At 39.7% G+C, this 20,922-nt stretch overlaps 1 protein-coding gene across 3 annotated transcripts; it reads left to right on the top strand.

Annotated features, from left to right (window-relative positions):
* The first annotated feature begins 28 nt into the window (after positions 1-28).
* On the top strand, positions 29-10,934 carry gtf2e1 (general transcription factor IIE, polypeptide 1, alpha). Of its 3 annotated transcripts, none has more exons than XM_018681989.2 (6): positions 29-217; positions 898-1,190; positions 1,585-1,742; positions 7,670-7,865; positions 8,129-8,367; positions 9,564-10,934. In XM_018681989.2, exons 2-6 carry the CDS (start codon positions 901-903, stop codon positions 10,013-10,015), a joined length of 1,335 nt encoding a protein of 444 aa, XP_018537505.1. In that variant the 5' UTR covers positions 29-217; positions 898-900; the 3' UTR covers positions 10,016-10,934. The 3 variants fall into 3 exon arrangements, with proteins under 3 accessions (XP_018537505.1, XP_018537504.1, XP_018537503.1); XM_018681988.2 differs by having other exon boundaries at positions 895-1,190; XM_018681987.2 differs by having other exon boundaries at positions 865-1,190.
* The last annotated feature ends 9,988 nt before the right edge of the window (positions 10,935-20,922 follow it).

The raw sequence follows: 20,922 nt of genomic DNA, 5'->3' as shown, positions 1-20,922 counted from the left end.
GGAATTCAACAAAACCTTTCGTTGCGGTTTTGGTTTTCTTTCCGGGCTCTTCTTCTCAAAATAAGCGAGGAAGCATGTTAGCTAATGTAGCAACAAGATTGAGATGTGGAAATGTATGAGTTTTAGCTGATTTCGTTTGAGACCAAGCCATCGTGTAAATGACTTAAGGAAGCGGTAGCTGGAGGTTAACGTATTGGTGGAACATCAAGAGAGTCTGGTAAGAAACGCGTTAACCGCCTGACGGTTTTATGAAAACTAAGTTAATGCTGGTTTAAGTTTAGTTAACGCGAGGTACCATCGGCAATCTGAAAATAAAGATAATGTAAGACAATTGCTTTCTATCAAATGGACGAATGGTTTAACGTTACCAGCCAACTACAGTGCCCGCACTTATAGTCACTGTTATTTTTCTTTGTTCGAGTTAGCTAACGTTAAGATAGCGTTAAGTTGCCACAAGCCAGTAGTCAGTTTAGCTGTCAGTGTAATCTGTGAGTGTTAGCCACCACTCTGTGAATGTGAGCACAAAGCTAGTTTAGTAGTAGTTTAACAGTTGTCCAACAGTCTAGCAGAAATATTGCATGTAAGTAAACACTCTTAAACGAAAAGTTCAAATAAAGGGAAAGGGACGTTTTTAGGAGAACGTCTTCCCTTCCCTCATTTTTCCCTTCGTGTGTTAATGCTGCTCAATATATTTTTGATTTCCATTCAAAGTTTACTTAAACGCCCTCCCAAACTTTGAGTGATTAAGGTTTCTGACCTAATCATTGATGGCTTAATGAACTCCCAGGCGCTCATTCTCAGCATTGTTTTCCTGAAGTTCCTGACTGCTGTCTCAGATCTTTTCACAAGGCAACTGCATTTCAGTCTTTTCAGAGGTTTCATATCTCTGCACAGCAGAAGATGATAGAACCAGAGCTACTGACCGAGGTCCCTGCAGCACTTAAGCGGCTAGCCAAGCAGGTGGTAAGGGGTTTCTATGGAGTGGAGCACGCCTTGGCCCTGGATGTGCTGATCCGCAATCCCTGTGTACGTGAGGAGGACATGCTGGAGCTGCTGAAGTTTGACCGTAAACAGCTGCGCTCAGTACTCAACACCTTGAAGGCAGACAAGTTTGTCAAATGCCGCATGAGGGTGGAGACAGCCCCAGATGGCAAGACCACGCGGCACAACTACTACTTCATCAATTACAGGTTTTGTGGTTATTTTCAAATTTCAATTCAAAAACACTTGCTTACAGATGGAGTTTTATTGTAGCTGTAGGCTAGGGACTATGAGGTGGGTGACACCATCCACCTTCCAGGTGTTTGCATTATCAATCTGCACATCATGTCAGCAATGTTTCAGTGGCCTCAGCTCACAGTACAAGACTCAGTGTTGCAGTCTTGGTGCCATTGAATCACCCCTGTAAGGAAAAATAATACCTATCTCAGCCAATGCACCACAGAATAATAGTCAATAGATGAAATGCAGTCTTTGTTTAGAGAAATATTTGATTTTTATCTTATAACCCACATCAAAGACAGTTTATCCTCCTATGACTATATGTTGCCCTCAATGACACCTTTTGTTACTCCAATTTTACAGGGTACTGGTCAATGTGGTCAAGTATAAATTGGACCACATGCGACGGCGCATTGAGACAGATGAGCGAGACTCCACCAACCGTGCTTCCTTCAGGTGCCCTTGCTGCTTCTCCACCTTCACAGACCTAGAAGCCAACCAGCTGTTCGACCCAATGACAGGTATATTAAGTAACATACTATAAGTAACTATCTACAGTTACAAACTATCTATAGTTCTATAGCACATAAGTGGTGTTGATCTTCAATACACTTGAATATGGGAAGGTATTTTGGCAGTTTTGTGGAATTTTAGTTTACTTTTTTACAGTATGGCATGGTATTCTGATTTGTACCCAAGTACCCTTCCTAAGAGTGTCACATTTTTGTACCGAGAAGTGTTTAAAAAATCGTTCAGATTTTTTGTTCTGATGCTCTATATAAAAAGGCCATTTACTTTGAATGATTACAGTGATGAATTGTGCTTTTTATCAGCACTGTTACATTTCAGTGCTGCCTAAGAAAGTGTCCATCTAGAAAAAATGGTTGATAGCTCTCTTACAAAAGACGTGGTTATATGGTTGCACCGCAGGTGTGAAGTTGTGTGTTGTAGAAAGTAAAATCTACTTTTTGCTCATTTGGAGATGAGTCACAGACCACTGAAATGCACTCTCAATACAAGTCAAATATTACAACACTACTGACACAAGAGGCATATGACACCAAGGTGGAGTAAAAATCAGAGCAGAAAGTACCCCAAGATCCCATAACTTTTGTGTTCCTTATGATGATGCCCTGTGCATGTTGTGGCTTCTTGTGATCAGCCAATATAACAAGAAGAATTGAGTTGATTTTAAAGAAAGAAAAAGGTTAGGGAAAAAAAAAAGATTGGGGGGGGAGACATAGAAAACTTTTTATATGTCCTGTTTTGGATAGACACATGTAAGTAGCTTTCTAAAAAAAGAACTGGCTGAAAATTCTTGTTAACTGTATTTGGAATTACTTTCTATTACAACAAATGGCCTAAACTAACTTGTTTCCACTCATGTCAGACCTGATTGCCATTCCTAAACACAATTGGGTTTTTAGTCAAGGCATTTACCAGCTCATTAAAAGTGTTAAGTGGTGTGTGAGTAATGTAGGTAATCTACATTGGATATATAGAAACAGATGTATCACTTCTAAATTAAGGCTCTGGTCTTTGCCAAGGCAGAAATATTACCAGGATCTCTTTTGTGCTCTGTAATTGTTTAACAATAATGTAAAAATAAAAATTATTAGCAGTCTGTCCTTTATGGAGTACAGGACAATTCACCTCTAGATGGCAGTCCATGCTCAGTTTAATTTTAGTGAAACTATGTACTCATATCAGACTCAGTAATAACAGGTTGATTCAGTACATCAAGGCCTTAACGAGACTGAAATTGCAGTAATTATTAAAAAAGGTGGTTCTTCCAAAGACAGCTCACTTCTATGCATTTTATGGTTTGTGCCGGTCTATTTTATTTGAACAGATTTTTAAAGTTGCATTTTTTCTTACTTCAGCTTTAAACAAAAATAAATAAATATTTGAGTGTGTCTACAAGCAATTTTAATTGTTTAATGTTTAATCTGCATATGTGTGGCAGCCATGACTTGGTGCTGCCATTACACTCACAGTGTGTACATTGAAACCCTAATTGGGGCTATTGATTAGTAAGTGATTTCATTAAATTAATATTCTGTCATGTCAGAGTTGAGTTAGTGCTGGCACTGTGTGGAATCATCACTTTAAATGTCCATGGCACGACCTGTGTTATATATATATATATATATATATCTATATATATATATATCTATATATGTATATGTATATATTAAAAAGTTAGCAATCATATCAAATGTTAATAAAATATGTCAATTAAAAAAATATGATATTAGGCTATTTAATGCAGACATTTCTCCCAAAATGTAACTTGTATGAATCCAGAAGGCACCCATCCGGTCCCACACCAAACTTTCAGTTTTCTCAGTTAAATTTTAATAGGGCCTCCTGCTGGTTGCTGCCATTTGGTGAAAATTATTATAATTCTTCAAGACGCACTACACCACCTCATTCATATGAACATATTGATTACATTCCTCATGATCAGCAAAGTTCTTAGCGATCAACAATTGATCATTAATTTATTACAACTATCCCTACTTTTAATAGCTACAGTAATTAGTTCATCACTAATTATTGTTGTGCAGCTGATGAATAACATTTTAGTACTGTATTTAGAAATACTCTACAGAAAGAAGTAGGCATTGTGGATGCTTGCCTCCATTCTGTGTTTATCCTGCTTATGAGGAGGGGCAATTAACTCCAACAGAGCAAACAATTAAAATTCTACAAACCCACCTGAGGGGCGCAGTGTCTGTTAGTTCTTATTACAGTTTGAATTTGTTTTTAGACAGTCAACAAATTCTGGCCAAGCATTAGAACAGTAATTGAATTTGACATTTGTGGGTGTTGTTGGCTGCCCCTGTTCCCTACCTGTTACTGAAATAGCACAGTGTAAGTTTGACACATCTAACCACTCCTGAATAATTAGTATGATTTTAAAATGTAGTCTTAAATAATCATTTTTCCATTTCCAATGCAATTCAGATCATTTGTTTAGCCACTGGGACTTCTACACTGATGAAACTGTTTGTTGTTGCATGCAGCAGTTCACAAGAGATGAGTTGTTTTCCTAAATTCCTGTTATGCTACAGTACAAGAATAAAATGTTTACTTTCCACTGGGTAGATTAGACTTCCCTGTTACTGCAGAAATGGATGATCAGCCTTTGGGCCTTAGGTCCTCTTTCTGCCTGCCAAGAAATATTTTAACCAAGCTGCAGGGTTCCATTTGTGCCTTAGTTAATAATAATAATATGTGATGGCAATGGATCGACTAGAGTGAGATCTGACACATGCCATGATGCTGTCAGGTTGGCTGACTGTTTTAACAAATAAAAGGAGGGCTGAGTAATATCAGGTCCATATTAATTCATCTGCTGCTCTCCATCATCTCAACCTAGATTACTGAATCACTCTTTGTTCCTCTCACCCTGCAGTTATACGCTTTTTTTTCCTTCATCTGTCCTTGTCACACTGCGATTCTCACCCTGTCTCAATATGGGCTGGCAGCTGTCCAAAACCTTGCTTCTAAATGGGCATCACATCACTCACTTTTCACTAGGAGTTATCCATTATGTTGTGTTAGTGCATGTGCTTGACAGGTGAGTAACAGAGGCAACCAGAAAGGCTTGATCATCTTAGGCAAAGTGTGGGTGGGGATATGCAGAATTTAAAGGGAGGATGAAGCTAAATAACCATGGCATTGTGGTGGACATAGACTCGCATGTGCATTTTGAAATTAATAATTGATTAATAAAACCTCACACCTCGCTTCAAGTGTCACAAAGATGTGATGCTCCCAACAGCTTTCCCCTCAATTCATATAACAAAATTACATATCATTGAATTTAATTATTTCCGAGTTGTTTCTGAAAGTGCTTTCCCTCTCAGTGACATGGAACACCAAGATATGATGTTTGCTAAGAATGTGCATTTGAAAGGAATAATGCTATAGAAGAATGTTGTGCTTGTGATGATGATGATGGTGTATTTGCCATCATCCAATGGTTTATAGGAAGGAGAAGCCTTTCTCTGAACTGTATTCATTCATAAATCGCATTCATTGTCAAGTCCGTCAGAATGAGGCACCCTGCTTACACCATCTGCCAATCTGAAGGTTGATTACTGATCAACCACCACTGTTGCTAGGATACCCAGATAGGTTGCTTTACACAAGATGTCACTTATGTTTTATCAGACATTCATTATTTAAATTTAAACCTCCGTTTTGAATGAATAATTGTTGGAAATAGTTGATCAGATTTGATGGGAATCTGAAAATAAGGGTTGTGGTCTGCTACCATGTTAATGAATAGCATCCTATATTGACTTCTTCTGTTGAATAGGAATTATTTAATTTATGTAGTGTGTTTTACAGTTTGGCCACATTTTTTAGACTGTCAAAATTACCTTTTTCTTCTTACAGGTTATTTTGGGGAGAAAAAAAGAATGTGAGCATATCTACTTTGTCATGGATGAGTCGTAAAAAAACCTGTAGCCCAAAATGGCACATATAACTATTAGAGGGAGAGAAAATGCACAATAATTCCACACTAGATAAATACATTTGATAGCCAGTGTAAATTTCATACTGCAAAGAATCCACATTCTCAGCTTCCTGGTACTGTTTTGGAACAGTCAGCATTCCTGGTGACACATTGATAATCATTTTGCCAATTCCTTTGTACTTGTCTCTTGTTTCAACATATCTCAACTGGTATCAACTCTTGCTGTGAAGGCGGTAACCCTGCACCCTGACAGAAGCTGACAAAAATAATACCTAGAGCTCACACAATGGTAGTCTGATGGACCGGTCGCTTCTGTGGGGCCAGCAACACTCAGTGTGACCTCATAGGGATGGGAAATGACATTACTGGTCTTCCAGCTCATTCTGACCCACAAAGGAGAGCCGAAAACCCTGTAGCTCTGACTTTTCACAGCGTGCCGTGTCAGTGTTTAAAGACATACATTTTTGTTCTCATTCCAGCTGACAAGTTGGCACCCCCAGCCTTTGGTGACAAATAGCTGTTTTTTAGCATAAAATGTTCATGTTTGTTTTTCTTTGATCAGTTGGTGATATCTAAGGTTTGCTTCAGACTTGTAGGAATGCAAATCTTAACCTATTTAAGGTAGAACCTAGCTTACTGCAATGGTGGACTAATTTGAAGTGTTTGCATTCTTTAATTTATTGTGATGGAAAGGAACAGTCACAATGATTTCATGATGGCTTTGGTAGATGTATGTCACTGAAAAGGAGAAGACTGCTAAGACTTTCTTCTTGGTCTTATTATCAACAATCTCCTCAGCATCAAAAAAAGTTCTTTTATTATTATTTTGTTATTATTATTATTATTTTTATTATTTTTTTATTTTTGCCATGTTCTGTGGCTGTCTTTCGTACCACTCTACTGTGGCACTATGAACACTCTTCTGTCTTTCTCTGTCTCTGTCAAGACCCCCCCCCCCAAACACACACACACACACACACACACACACACACTTAGTTTTTTATCTCTGTTACACACATAGACGCAAGGTAGACATGGGGTCTGTGCTAATGCTGGAACAGTTCCAATTACTGAAAGAGAAGCAGATGGCCAAACGTGCCCTTCTTTTACTGGTAGGAAGGAAGGTGTGTGTATGCATGTGCAGTGTAAACAAGATCCAAACCACTTGCAAATATAATGTAGTGTTTCTGAAATTATCCTCAGAAAAGATAGTTGCAGTGGAATAAACTATGATTTCTTGTTATCTCTGAGAAGAGAGCCTGCTGTGTCATTGCCACAACAATGCAACAAGGCCCAGAGCAGTGTTTTCCAACTGGTCTGGCTGTAGGGGCCACATTTCCCCTTAGTTACTGAGTCATGTTCCACACATACAGTCAGCTAACTAAACTAAACACACATTTAGTTTGACACCATGAAATGAAAACAAATGTAAACAAAGTGCAATTTTGGCTTTAATAATATATCAGAATGAAAGCATCATGACAAAACTTCTTGTACATTTCAAATATTGTTACTTTAGCATAGTGGATTATAGTGGCACACATTTTAACCCCTGTAGTGGCCAGCATTTTCATACTGCATGTGCATAGATATCTTAATATTAAATTGGATACATACACAGTGAAGTAGCACTCACGACTCCTCAGTTTAGTCTTGACCTTCTCAGTCAACAAACCAAGCATGCATATTTTGACAAAACACACCAGAATCCCAACTGTTAGTTTATTTTGACTCATTTATGAGTCCTGTATGGGTTAAATTTTGTGAACCCACACCCACCCAGCTCAGTACTGGAACTGCCCCATTACCCACGAATATCTTTAAATCAAACCTAGACTGACCCATTAAGTATGAGTAGGACACCCGTCCAGACGCAGGACCAGGTAGATGATATCTGCTTTGGCCAAGCGTGTTACCTGAACATCCCCTCTCATTGAGTTCCTTCTTTATTCTCAGGTACATTTCGCTGCACCTTCTGCCAGACGGAGGTAGAAGAAGACGAGTCTGTCTGTCCTGATGCTAGGACGCTGGTGGCACGCTTCAATGAGCAGATCGAACCCATCTATGCACTGCTACGTGAGACTGAAGATGTCAACTTGTCTCATGACCTGCTGGAACCTGAGCCTACTGAGATCCCTGCGCTCAAACAGAGGTCAGGTTTGAACTCACAGTCAATGCACCTACCTTTATTTCCCCCAGGCAGCATCACCTGAGTCACATCTTGCTTTTATAGCAATGATTGCTGCAGTGAGACTAACTTTATAACTGTGCCACATTGGAATTCTATTCTATTGAGCTGCAGGAGTAGCTGAAATAAATTACTCTCTCACAATTGTTCTTTATTATTATTATTTATTCTTTCATTAACTGTTGAAGGTCATTGTTTAAAGGTTATTTGCTCAATCTTTTTTGTAGCCGGGAACGTTCTGCAGTATCCGGAGGAAATGCTGCAAGTGGTCCCCACCGCGAAGCCTGGTCTAACAAAGGCTCATCCTACGCTGACCTGTACACCCAGAATGTGGTTATCAGCATGGAGGAGCAGGATGACCAACAGAAACAGGCCAATGAGGGCAAGGCACCTAAGGAGAGGCCCGTCTGGTTGACCCAGAGCACCGTGCAGGGTGCTTACAGCGAGCCTGACATCCTCAAGAGCCGTAAGTTTTCTTTGCGTTGTGCTCAATCATGAGGTCACTGTGTGTAGAATTTAATTAGCTCTGAAGGAACAGAGTACTGTAACATTGGTGTAATTTTTATTCCATTTTGAAGCGAATACTTTGCCATAATCTCAAGATTTCTAACTTTAAGAGGACCTTAAATTTGGAATTAAATTCCCTCCCACTTTCAGCTGCTACTGGTTTTAATCCTAAATGTTATTTTCTGTCCATGGTGGCTCGCTGAACACAAGGTTTTTCAGAAACTAGAAAGATGATGGTAGGGATGGACTGCAACAAGCCCTATCCAGACTCAAACCTTTGGCTGCTCTTCTCTGACCTTTAATTTCAATCACTGCTCTCTTTGTAGTTGAAACAGGCCATTACAGGTCAACCCAGGTTATCTCCCACTGCCAGAGTGGTCTTTCACCTAGCTGCCTTGTTGCTGCTGACAGTGTTTTTCCACCTAAGGGCATGCAGCAATCAGGCCTAGCCTGTCTCCCATTGAACTGTAATTGCTTAATTGAAATAATCACACTTGATTAGTGCATGGCTGAGCAAGGATTGATCATTAATAAAATCCATTCTTGTGGAAATGGCATGAATTATGCCTTCCAAATCTCTGTGCACCTGTCTGTAATGACCTTGTTGCCCTTCTGAGAGTCACACTGTTTAAATAAAGCTTTTATTCAGATACCTCCAATAAGTAAGGATGTCACACTTTTCCCACTTTTTCTGGCTCCCAATTTGAATCCCTCAGCATATTCAGATTCAGATTCCATATCTGCTGATACGCAGTCTGATCTGATACTTTAACAAAATATTGATTAAATGTTAGTCTCGTGCTGAAATTCCAGCTGCAACTAATTTTTCAAAAGCTATTTGATCCAAAGGCAGAAGGAAGCTTAAATTATTGATATTGATTGATTAAATTATTGGGAGAATGTGACTCCTGTAATTTACATGAGACAGTTGGCACAGAGTTGAGTGCAGACACCAGCTACACAGTGTTGGTTGATGTGTTTGTGAGAAAAAATGAACCTACCATACCACATCATGAGACCTTGATTCTGTTTTGTTCCAGGCACAGTTTAATAGGAATATCTCAGAATGGTTCAAAATCTGAAAAGCTTTCAGAAGAAGTCAGACAGAATGATTTCAGAGGTGAATATATATCTAATAATTATTGTTTTCCTCAGGTGGAGATGTTGTGCCCGAAGCCCAGGATGGAGGAGCTGGTCCTGGAATTGGTCAGTTGGATGAGAATGAGGAAGTGATGCGTGCTCTGCTCATCCATGAGAAGAGGGCTGTGGCAGGAGCAGGTGGAGGTGGAGCAAGCGCTGCTACCAGGGGACTTGCCTCTGCCACAGCTAATGCCAGCGACTCAGAGAGTGACACCAGTGAATCAGATGATGACTTTCCCTCAGGTCCTCCCCCTGCCGCAGCTGCTCTGCAACGGGCTGAAGAGGAGGAAGAGGACGATGATGAGTTTGAGGAGGTTGGAGATGAGCCAGTGGTGATGGTGGGAGGTCGACCATTCTCATATCGAGAGGTGAGCCAGAGACCAGAGCTAGTGGAGCAGATGTCTGCACAGGAAAAAGAGGCCTACATTGAAATGGGACAAAACCTCTTCCAGGACATGTTCTTCTGAACACATATACTCTTTCCAGATTATATACTCTTGCTGTTTTACTCTGTCAGTGGTCTCATCAGAAGAAATGTTTGTGGACACAACTCATCAAGAGGAAAACTGCTGTTTAAGAAGTTCTGACAGTCCGCTTCATGCTCCTGCATTATAAGGACTTGAAACATGCCTTGATAGTGTTATCCAAGTTATGACACCTGTAGTATTCTATCTGAAGTATTTTTGAAAGTCAACAAACCAGAGGGGAGCTGGCCAGTTGCAATTCCTGCACGAAGTGTCAGTTACCGTTTTTGTTGGTCTGTTTTTTCATCTGTAAGTTTAACATGTTGTTTTTTTTCTCTCATATTTACATGAGAACTGCCAAAAGGCACCTGTGTTCGAAGCAGTACTGCAGCTCAACACTGACAAAGGACAAAAGCAGCAGCAGCAGCAGCTGACATGCTGCTTTTACTACGCTACCTGTGTAGGCAAAGCATTGTCCAAATTTTTTTCTGAAATAAGTGAGGAGACTGGAATGAAGGGTCATCACAGACAAATGTTGAATATAAGAGGAAAAAAGGTAACATGGGTAAACTATTGTTAACAGTAAAACAGCTGTTATTTTGAGTAATCTGTGATTTAAAAAAAAAAAAAAAACCTAATGCGGTACAGACATATGTGTGGAAGTGTAATAACTACGTTCAGAAAAAAGTCACAGTATAATAGGGAGAAGAATGAGCATCCTAAGACCTGTTAGCAGCTTGTGTTGGCTAAAAAGGCAAATTTGCGATAAAATGATATGGTCATTAATTTTGAAGATTGCAGCAGCAGAAGATAGGAGATGGTGACACAAGGTGTTTATATAATTTTGATTTTAGTTTTTGTTGTCGTTTTGAATTGTACTCACTTAATAAACCATTGTACATTTTCTTTTTACCTTCCATGACATCTGTATGCTTTTATTCTCTACACAGTATCATGCCTCCTACTAACCTATATCAGTATGCAAATGACTGCATATTTCTCCTTCTAATCCATCTGTCTATCCATTACCTTTACCGCTTATCCTTTGAGGGTCAGTGTAAAGTGCTGTTTCATAAAAGGGCTTTGGCTGACATAGCTGCAAAGTGTTGGTTATTGGGTTGAGAGATAGGTTGAACTAATATACTACATCTTAAGACCTTGATTCTGTGTTGCTCCAGACATGGTTTAATAAAAGATACTTCAGAATGGTTCAAGCTAAAGTTCTGAGGAAGTTATAAGACAGAATGATTTCTGAAATGAATATATACTTCTTCCCTCTGGGTACTCTGTCTTCCTCTCATAGTCTAGAGACTTGCAGGTCATCTTAAATGGAGACTCTAAATGACTGTGAGTGTGACTGGTTTGTCTCTATATGTCAGCCCTGTGATAGACCAGTTATCTGTACAGGATGTACCCTGCTTTTCACCCAATGTCAGCTGGGACTGACTCTGGCCCGCTGCAACCCAATGGATAAGTGGTATAGATAATGGATGGATGAACAGATATATATTTCTAATAATTGTTCTTCTCAGGCAGAGACCTTGTGCACAAATCCCAGGATGGAGGACCTGGTCCTGGAATTTGTCAGGCAGATGAAAATAAGAGGAGGAGGCGATAGAGGACAATGTGTTTGAGGAGGTGGGAGATCGGCAGTTCTCATACTGAGAGGTGAGCCAGAGGTCAGAGCTGGTGGAGCAGGTATCTGGAAAGGAAAAAGAGGCCTACACTGAAATGTGACAAAACCTCTTCCAGGACATGCAGTGAGTCAGAGAGCGACACCAGTGAATCAGACGACAACTTTCCCTCAGGTCCTCCCCCTGAAAGGTGATTCGTACTTGTGCGTAAGTATGTGCAAAAATGCACTTTTTTGAGTAGGACCTACTGCTATCACTTAAAATTTGATTTACAATTCAAAACTGTGGTAAGCTGTTAAAACAGATTTCATACAGTGCCAATGGACTGGTGGATGTCAGATGGACTCTAATTTAAAACTGAACCCAACATAATTCACTATAAATTTAAACTATCTATGATGAACGGCAACTTTTGCTATCTCAAATGTTTTCAGTTTTCAAAGATGACAAGTGATCATTCCACTCAGTGGTCATATCCTGCCAGTGAGACTTTCTCTGTCTTGCCAGGTTACACCCAGGTGACAAATATTTACTGAGTCATTCCCTACCAGGCAGACACACTCCCAGTTCTCTGAATGTGTTCCATCAGGATATATTTTATATTTTTTTTGTAATTTGATATCCTAAATAGTGACTGCTTTGATGTAACCATAGTAACCTATGGCACTGGGTCACCTACTTATAATGGGGGCAATTTCACCTCAAAGCAGAAGTCTTAATACTGACATGGGCCTGGCATTTACAGAAAACAGACCTTTTCAAATAAAATGTTGTACCTGCCATGGTATCTGCTGTAATGAAATTACCCCTCTGTTTCTTCTGGAACATTTACTGGGGTAAAAAAGTCATTGTTTTTTACCACTGCACTACATGTCTCTACGGTATGATTTTATCTTATTTTTGTTTTACCTTTGGTGAAATTGTCTTCTATACTTAACTTATGGCCACTAGGAATTTATATCTTAGTGTTGCTACAATGTAGTACAAGTCAAAAAACACTAAAAGCTGAGCAAACTCCACCAGTCAATAAAGTGTCCCCAATATTGTAAAATATCACACAAAATATCACACAATAAATAAAACTCTATAGTCCATCCTTTACATTGCAGCCATTTGCTAGAAGCAGTGATATTGACAACATTCTATGATGCTAATGTAAGACAAACACTGAGGGTTGTACTAAAAGAAAACCAATGCAGTATCTATTAAATGGCTTTTTAAGTGGCTTTTAAATGTTAGTCAGCCTTCCAGACAAGTGGACTTGCAGGAATCAGTCATAGGAAATATGACGTGCCTTGAAGTACATAGATTCAACCAATGACTTCATCTTGACCGTGTGACTTCACCAAACATTTTTCTGCACAGCAGGCCCATCTAGACTGGCAATATCTTAAAGAAGTGTTAAAAGTATCCTTTTTTAGATGTACAATAGTTGTCAATAAGGCACAGTAAAACGTTCTATTACTTTGAGTAACCATGTTAAAACTACTTACATTATGCCAGTCCATGTGTGCTAGTGGACTGTTGCAAATGGTTTAATCAAAAGAAATATGTAAGGAGGTGTGTGAGTGCTTGTAGTTTACTGCATCTGAATTTAGTGGACTCCATGCCTAGTACCAAAGAGCAGACAGGCAAAGTTTTAAAGTGGGTGGAGATTGGTGAAAATAGTGAGGCATCCAGCATCTAAATATTCAGATATTTCTCTCAGGAGTTGGTGAAAACCAAAATGGAGGGGAAAAAAAGAAAACCAGTGGAAGTGTAAGCAATGTTTGTCATGTGTCCTGAAAAAAGAATGCAAATGTTGCTCTGTGTCTATTGTGTAAGGAGTGTATAATGTGTAATTAGGCAACCGTGTACCAACAACTGAGCTATAATTCTGTTGTCTGCTCCAGAGGCCAGAGATTAATTAAAGGCTTCAAGAGATTGGTACTAGAGGTCTACCTGCTGGCTGAGTCTCTCCCTCTCGCAATGGTAATGCTTTGCATCTTTTTTACCAGCAGTGACAGTGTTGCTGGTATTATTTTCATCTTGTTAGTCTCTGTGTGTGTGTGTGTGTTTCATCATAGCATAATGTCCTGGAGACACCTACTGTAGTGGGAATTACCACAGAGGCAGTATTGACCACTTCGACAGGTGTTTATATGTCTGTGGACAGATTTTGGCACCACAATAGTGTCACAACCAAGATCCAATCACAAAACTTCACAAGTGTGTAGATGAGATCAAAAAGAAGGCTGAGTTTGAAAATGGGTGTTGTCCAACACGTGGACTGAGTACTCCTTTAATAATGTCATAATACTACTGCATACTCATGGGTTGAAACATTGGCGTTTCGTGTTGACGACATAAGTTTCATACACTGTACATTGTTATGTGTACTGGATACAGGTTAAAATGTCAACCTCTGCAGAGGAGCTTGGTGAGGTCTGACATCTCTTGGGTGGCCCTACAAGGCCATACAGTCCTTTTAAGTTAGAGGATGGACACCTATAGAGCAGAGCCTTAAAGGTCAGGATGAAAACAGGACCTGGCCTCATTAAAACACCCCCCACCCCTCAGGACAGCTCAATTAAAAAGCTAACCTCATGCTGTTCCATTGATCTGCCAAGGCAAACCTGAGTGTGGGGGGGTGGGGGTGGGCTGGGTTACAGGGAGGGTGAACAGAACTCAGTAGGGATTCTGCAAAGCTGAAAAAAAAACAGAGTGATATGGTTATTTATTAGATCAATCATTGATACTGGAGTTTGAGCACATGCCCAAACTGTCAGCCCTCTACTGGCTGGGGCACAATCATACATGGATTTGAGCTCATTTGTCAAAGACAGAGAATAATTTAACAGAGAGGGAATTAAGGTTCGCATCCAGTTCACATCCATCCAGTGAGCAGCACTTCTCTGGGATAGGATGTGGGAGCGTGTGGTGTGTAGCTGTTTTCGCCATTCTTAAAAGTGTGTGTGTGGGTGGAGACTCACAAAGGCAGGTTTTAATGACTGATGCTTCAGTGAGAAGATTACATAAGGTTTGATTGATTGGAGGTGTCTCTGTCACTCTTCATCCAATAAAGCCTGAAGATTAATGACTTAATATATCGACCCAGTTTGTCTGTCTGTCTGTCATTCAGGCAGCAATTCTCTTTCATCACATGCTTTGAAATCTGAGCACTCTCAAGACTGTTCATCTATCCATTTATTCATCTAGTCATCCTTATATATGTTGGGAGGTGTAGGCAAGGACATCTGATGACAGGTTAAATCATCTGTGTGCTGAATTTATCCTTTAACATCATCGATTTCTAGACACCACTTTATTAGAGCAGTTACAGCACTGTTGTAACTGGGAAGGACTGCATCTAATAACAGCTTGCTGCTTGATAAAAAGAATTCCCTATCAACTCCATGAGTGTCAAGGGAGACACATTGGTGTCGACACTCTTCCATGGCCAACAGAGGGCGCTTTCAGCAACAGTGACTTCAGTGTGAGGAAATACTGATTCCAAATTAGGACATTTGGGACAATTGTTCACCCTTGCTTTTTCAGTATGTTTGCAACTCTTAACATAAATTTTACCCTCTGAACCTGGACTGTGACTGGGTTGTGGCAGTTTTTCTAGTTTAATGTATTTAACTGCTTATGCATTCGTCTAGAAAACAAAGCTTTGTGATCTCAGCAAGCTAACATGCTCATATTAATGTTTGCTAACATGCTGATGTTTAGCAGATGTAATGTTTATCATGTTCATCATTTTTATTTTAGCCGTTTAGCAGCTGAGGCCAATGGAAATGTTATTAGTTTAATTTAAAGTATTAGACAAATTGAAATTTATCCTTGGGGGACATAATGTCTGTACTTTATTGCATGGGAAACTATCCAACAATTGAGGCTTTTAAATATCTGGTTTGAGTTCAACCATGGATATTTGTTGCATACCACTTCCCTTCCCTCTCCCCCCATTTCCTGTCATCTTTCTGCTGTCGGACTCAAAAAGAAAGAAAATTGAAAAAGCACAAATATCAACTTCATAGTGGCGCCAGGGGAAATGTCAGGGGATCATCAAAGTTGTTATGATTCATCCTCTGGCCATCTTGGATATCTGTACAACACTTACGGGTAATCCAGTGAATAGTTGACGAGATATTTCAGTCTGGACCAGAGTCATCAACCAACAGAATAAGTGACATTGCCATCTCAGTCAGGCTAAAAATATATGCAACAGTTTAAACATGAATGGCATGCATCTATCATATAGAATAGTTTACTATAAAAAAAACAGGACATCCACAGCTGCATTTTAAGGGAAGTAGAGAGTCTGTGAAGAACAAAAAAAAAAAAAAAAAACACATAGCTATCACTCAAGACAAACCAGAGATTGTTGTTTGCATTGAAAGCAAGGCTGGAAATGAGTGGTTGTTCTGCTGCTGTTGGTCATGCTAAGCTCCCATCACTGCAGCCATGACAAATGTCAGTCCTTATTTAGAAGCTGTTAACCTTTTGTGGAAACATTTCACATCCATTTTGAAAAGAACAACCATTATTCACTTTATTTATTCATGAGAGTCCCTGCACTCCTCCACACCATCCAAGGACAGTAATGCATCTGAGGAGGTGTATTCATTTTGGCCTGACATACAGTACGGGCGTCTTTACACCTGGAATTAATGGTCATTGTGTATCTCTAATGTGACTAAGTTACAGTTGCATTGCACCCTGTGTTGCATGAGACAAAGTCACAAAAACCTTTTCAATTTGTTCCTTTTTGCAGTTAATGTATTATTGTAGTAATGTTACACTGATCATATATATTTTTTACTTAATCAACTGGCTTTCATTGTGGAATTTCCGACACAATTTATTACAGAGATGGAGGATTTATAAATTCTTATATTAAAACTCACCAACACTTAAGCCACCCATCTATTAAGGTCATCTGACTGTAAATAAATGCATTTTTACCCATAACAGACAGATTTTCGTCAGGTAAAGAATATTTACACTGTGTTTTTTTCCAGTCAGTTGCCCTTTAAAATGCAGAGTGCTCTCAGTAGGTCTAAGGATTCTCTTGTGAAACAAATCAGCATCTAGAATGCTGCACAGAACTGATTATCTGTGCAATAACATGTGCAACAGTACTACTACAACCAGTAATAGTAATAATGTTGTTAATTTACATCTTCTGATGATTTCCCAGAAGTCTGAAGAATGCAGAAGAGCATAATCAATGGACACTGATGAAACAGCTGTGTCCCTGATTCCTTCACATGCCTTTGTTTGTCATGATGTGTCACTGCTTCTCCCTCAAGCTAAGGGACCCCTGAGAGTTCATTTGAGTGGACCATTGGCCTTTGATCATTCCTTTCTCCGTAGGGAACTTGGATTATCGCTCAGTCACCCCCATGGCTGATTAGCCCAGAGTGATTTTCTCACCTGCGCTGTTGTTCTGTACATTGTAAATAATGATACACTTTCTGTGCTGTGCTTTATTGTGATATTAGTACTTAACAGGTGTTGTAAGACGGTATCTGGCTTATAGTGTGAGGAGAAATGGATAGCAGATGTATGTCTTGTTTCCATAACAGCAGACCTTTTATTTCGCGTACCTGTTGCTTGCTTGTATTGAGCATGACTCCATACCCCCATTAAATCAGGAGACTTTCAGTTTGCAAACGTTAGTCCTGGTGTTCCAGCAGGGACAGTCTTTGTCCAGATAATTAGGTTTGATTAATGTTCTGGATGGAAACATACTCTCTGTCTGTACCCCTCCCTCTCATTAGTGTGGAGGGCAAACAGAGACATTGTCTATAACATGCTTTTTAAAGGTTCAGTGTGTTCATTTTGACCAAATTTTTAAAATGAATTTCCTTTGTCATCTGGTCAGCCTATTCACATCTGATTTCAAATGGTAGTTTGTTGTGGATTATTTAACAATACTCAGTTCACACCTACCCCACCTATTTTTGAGTAGAAAGGTAGAGTGTACCAAACATGCCAAGTCTGTAAAGAAGGTGAAGTGAGAGGCAAAAACAATCTGAGGTTTTAACAAAGCAGCTGATGTATGACAGTCTTTTTCAATTAGCTCCACAATCATGTCGTCTGTCACAATGACACCTACACCATCTTCTGTTCCCCCTCCCAAGCTTCACACTCTCACCCCACTGAGGCTCTGTATTAATTATAGAACTTTCCAGAACGTGTCATGCAACACCTCTCTGCCCTCACTGAGTTTCCTGCCCCAGCCAGTTACCTGATCCAGTCACCTGCCTGTTCTACTGTCCCTGATTCTCTTATCAGCCTCCTAGTATGCGGTATATACAGAGGCTGGTTTCAGTACCTGTTTGTCAGATTGTCTGGTGCCACAGCCTGTTATCTGTCTGACTCCTGCCTGTTGTCTGTGTCCAGACTCTCCTGCCTGCTTTGCTTTATCACCTGCTCGTTCTGCCTGTTGATATCCGATTTAGTGAATTGTATTTTCCTAACTGCTCAGTCTCTGTGTCTGCTTTTGTTCATGCTTTACCAAACGGAAGTGTTTCAGTTTCTGTATTTATTGGATGTGTCTGTATTTATTGGATGTGTCTATATTTATCGAGTGTATATACTGTGAGAATCGCAATCCCCCTCATAATCATTGGCTTTGAAGTGTTGACATGTGCAAGTAGAAGGGTACCTGCAATCTCCTCCAATTGACAGGACCGCAACATGACATCTTGATATATCTTAGTTTGTTGTGGATATCTGTACATGTATCCCACAGAATGAATCCATATGTTTTTGGTGACTTCAGGCCCTTAGCCTGGTGCCACTACAGGCCAAATTATGCACAGGAAATATTAAGTTTAAGCATTGCCATGAAATGCACTGATCACACTGCCAAAAGGACAGACATATTTCATTTTAGTCCTCTGGGTTCGTGTGTACACATATGTGTAACTAAAATAGTTTCATCTGTGAACTATGACAGAGTTGAGCTAATGTCACAGTTGATGGCAAGATAATGGTTGGAGAAATAAATGCATTTCTGGATCATGCTAAAACATCCCTATAATTAAAGGCTTATAAACGGAGGAGCATATGTGTGAACTGAGATCTATATGTGTGAGTTTGACACTGTCAGTTCCACAGATACATGAAATATGAGTCAGTCAGTGACAAGGATCCAGTTATACCAAGCCTGTTTATTCAGGAGACAAACAGTACAATTTTTAAAATTCATTCTCCATCTCCTTGTTTCTTTTTCATTGTCATTGTCACTCTATCCTCACACCTCCTCTTCCACCCACCGCTGGGCCTTACTGGAAAAGTCCCATGAGTCTATGCTGTTGACGTCACCTCCTCATGATGTCAGTGGTTGTCCAACAGAGGGACTTGTTTCTGTACCACCAAACAAACGCCTTGTGTCTATCTGCTGGCAAAATGAACCTTTCAGGCCCCACAGAAAACCCAACTATTCATTAATGTGTGACTCATTCATCCCTATAGTGTGTTCACATTAACCCAGGGTTCCATCCTGTTGGATTAAAAACGGCACCAGAGTGTGATTTGATACTCTTTCACTCCATTTAATGGCAGTGATTCAACAATCAAGTCAAAACATCCAGTCTTTCATCTGTGCTCAAGTGTGAGTCATGATATGACTAATAATAAGATATGCTTTTACCCACAGTGGGTTAAAAGTTTTATTTTGTTCTTCAGTTATGCTTTTGCTGCTTTTGAATCAAATAGTTCTACTCTAATTAAGAGTAGATAAATGGACTGTTCCAGACAAGCTGGAATGAGCTTTATAAAGTATTGCATTAGCACAAAATGTAAAAGTCATGTTTATTTTTCAAATTATCACTTCTAGGAAGTGGGGCGGCATGGTGGTGCAGTAGTTAGCACTGTCACCTCACAGCAAGAAGGTTCCAAGTTTGTAACCTGCACGTGTGGTGTTTGCATGTTCTCCCTGTGTGGATTCACCCGAACGAGAAAATGTCTTTGGAGGTTAGGTTAATTGGTGACTACAAATTGCCCTAGAGTATGAATGGTTGTTTGTCTCTATATGTCAGCCCAGTGATAGACTGGTTATCTGTCCAAGGTATACCCCATCTCTCACCCAGTGTCAACTGAGACTGCCTTCAGCCCCCTGCAACCCTTTAGGATTAGTGGTATAGATAATAGATGGATAGATTTCTGGGAAATGTTGATTATAATTTCTTTTCTTTTTTTTTTTAAACAATCTTGGGGACATTTCACTTACACACTGTGCCACATCTATCTTAGCTCATTCAGATCTCCAACAGAGGTTCCTGACAAAACCCCCCAACAATTATTGAGCCCTGAATCAGCTGTAAAGGGCTCCTCTCAGCTGGGCTGGCACTTGCTGTCCAGAGGGCCTGATCTTATTGGTGACGCTATCTCCCCATCAGGTGGCCATATGGCTGTTCCAACAGATCCCTGGGAAAGAATGTGTTAGTTTTACGCTGCTGACGACATGGACAACTAATCACCCTGTCCTCGTCATTCAACAGGCAAGAGATCTTACCCGTAAGCATGTTTGTGCTCAGTGGTGGAATGAACTCTTTAAATGATTAAATCTCATGATGACGAAAGAGTCTTGTAGCTGTTACATCCACACTGGTCAGTAGAAGTCGATATAAGTCATACAGTCGCTGCTGTAAATCAATATAATCTCTCACTGAATATTTCTTTTATTGGTCTTTCTGAAGAAGAGAAGAAGAAAAAAAATGTCACTGGAATGTACTATCCATATTTCAAGATAAATGACCATCTATAGATATGTCTTAATTATCCACAGCCACTCGAATTGCCATCAGACTCACCACATTCTGTCCAACTTATGGAAAATGTTTTTTCTAAAAGCTACTAAGAATACATTTTATACACAACATTAGACGTTGACATTAGATCATTTTCAAAATATCACAATTTCTATCCTGACAAATTGTGATAAACTACTCAACTTCTGAGAAAGGTTATTATTTCATGGCTGAGAGCTTGGATATTAGTGTTATTATTAGTACTATTATGATCGATTTTGAATGATGGTCTTCTCCTTGGTGAAGAGAACCCGCAAGTTTCATGCTGGATGTCAATATGCACATGAGCTTACACATTAAGCAGAAAGTGCTTCAAATGGTTTCAGCTCTCTGCTGCCCAGTGATGTTAATGGTTGGCAGAAAGCAGGGAAAATTGCTTGAATTATGCTATGCTCGCTGATTATGCAGACACTTTATATTTATTATATATTTCACATGATGTCTTAGAAATACTGCTGACACACAACCT

Source organism: Lates calcarifer, linkage group LG1 (assembly GCF_001640805.2).
Source record: "Lates calcarifer isolate ASB-BC8 linkage group LG1, TLL_Latcal_v3, whole genome shotgun sequence".
In the NCBI taxonomy this organism is placed as follows: Eukaryota; Metazoa; Chordata; class Actinopteri; family Centropomidae; genus Lates; species Lates calcarifer.
Note: the sequence above shows the minus strand (reverse complement) of the source record. Positions and strands in the feature narration are given on the sequence as shown.

Excerpts from the sequence above, each read along its gene's own strand:
- gtf2e1 (XM_018681989.2), top strand. The coding sequence starts at position 901 with ATGATAGAACCAGAGCTACTGACCGAGGTCCCTGCAGCACTTAAGCGG. Across the intron at positions 1,191-1,584 it reads TACTACTTCATCAATTACAG|GGTACTGGTCAATGTGGTCA; the intron begins GTTTTGTGGTTA and ends CCAATTTTACAG. Across the intron at positions 8,368-9,563 it reads GCCTGACATCCTCAAGAGCC|GTGGAGATGTTGTGCCCGAA; the intron begins GTAAGTTTTCTT and ends TGTTTTCCTCAG.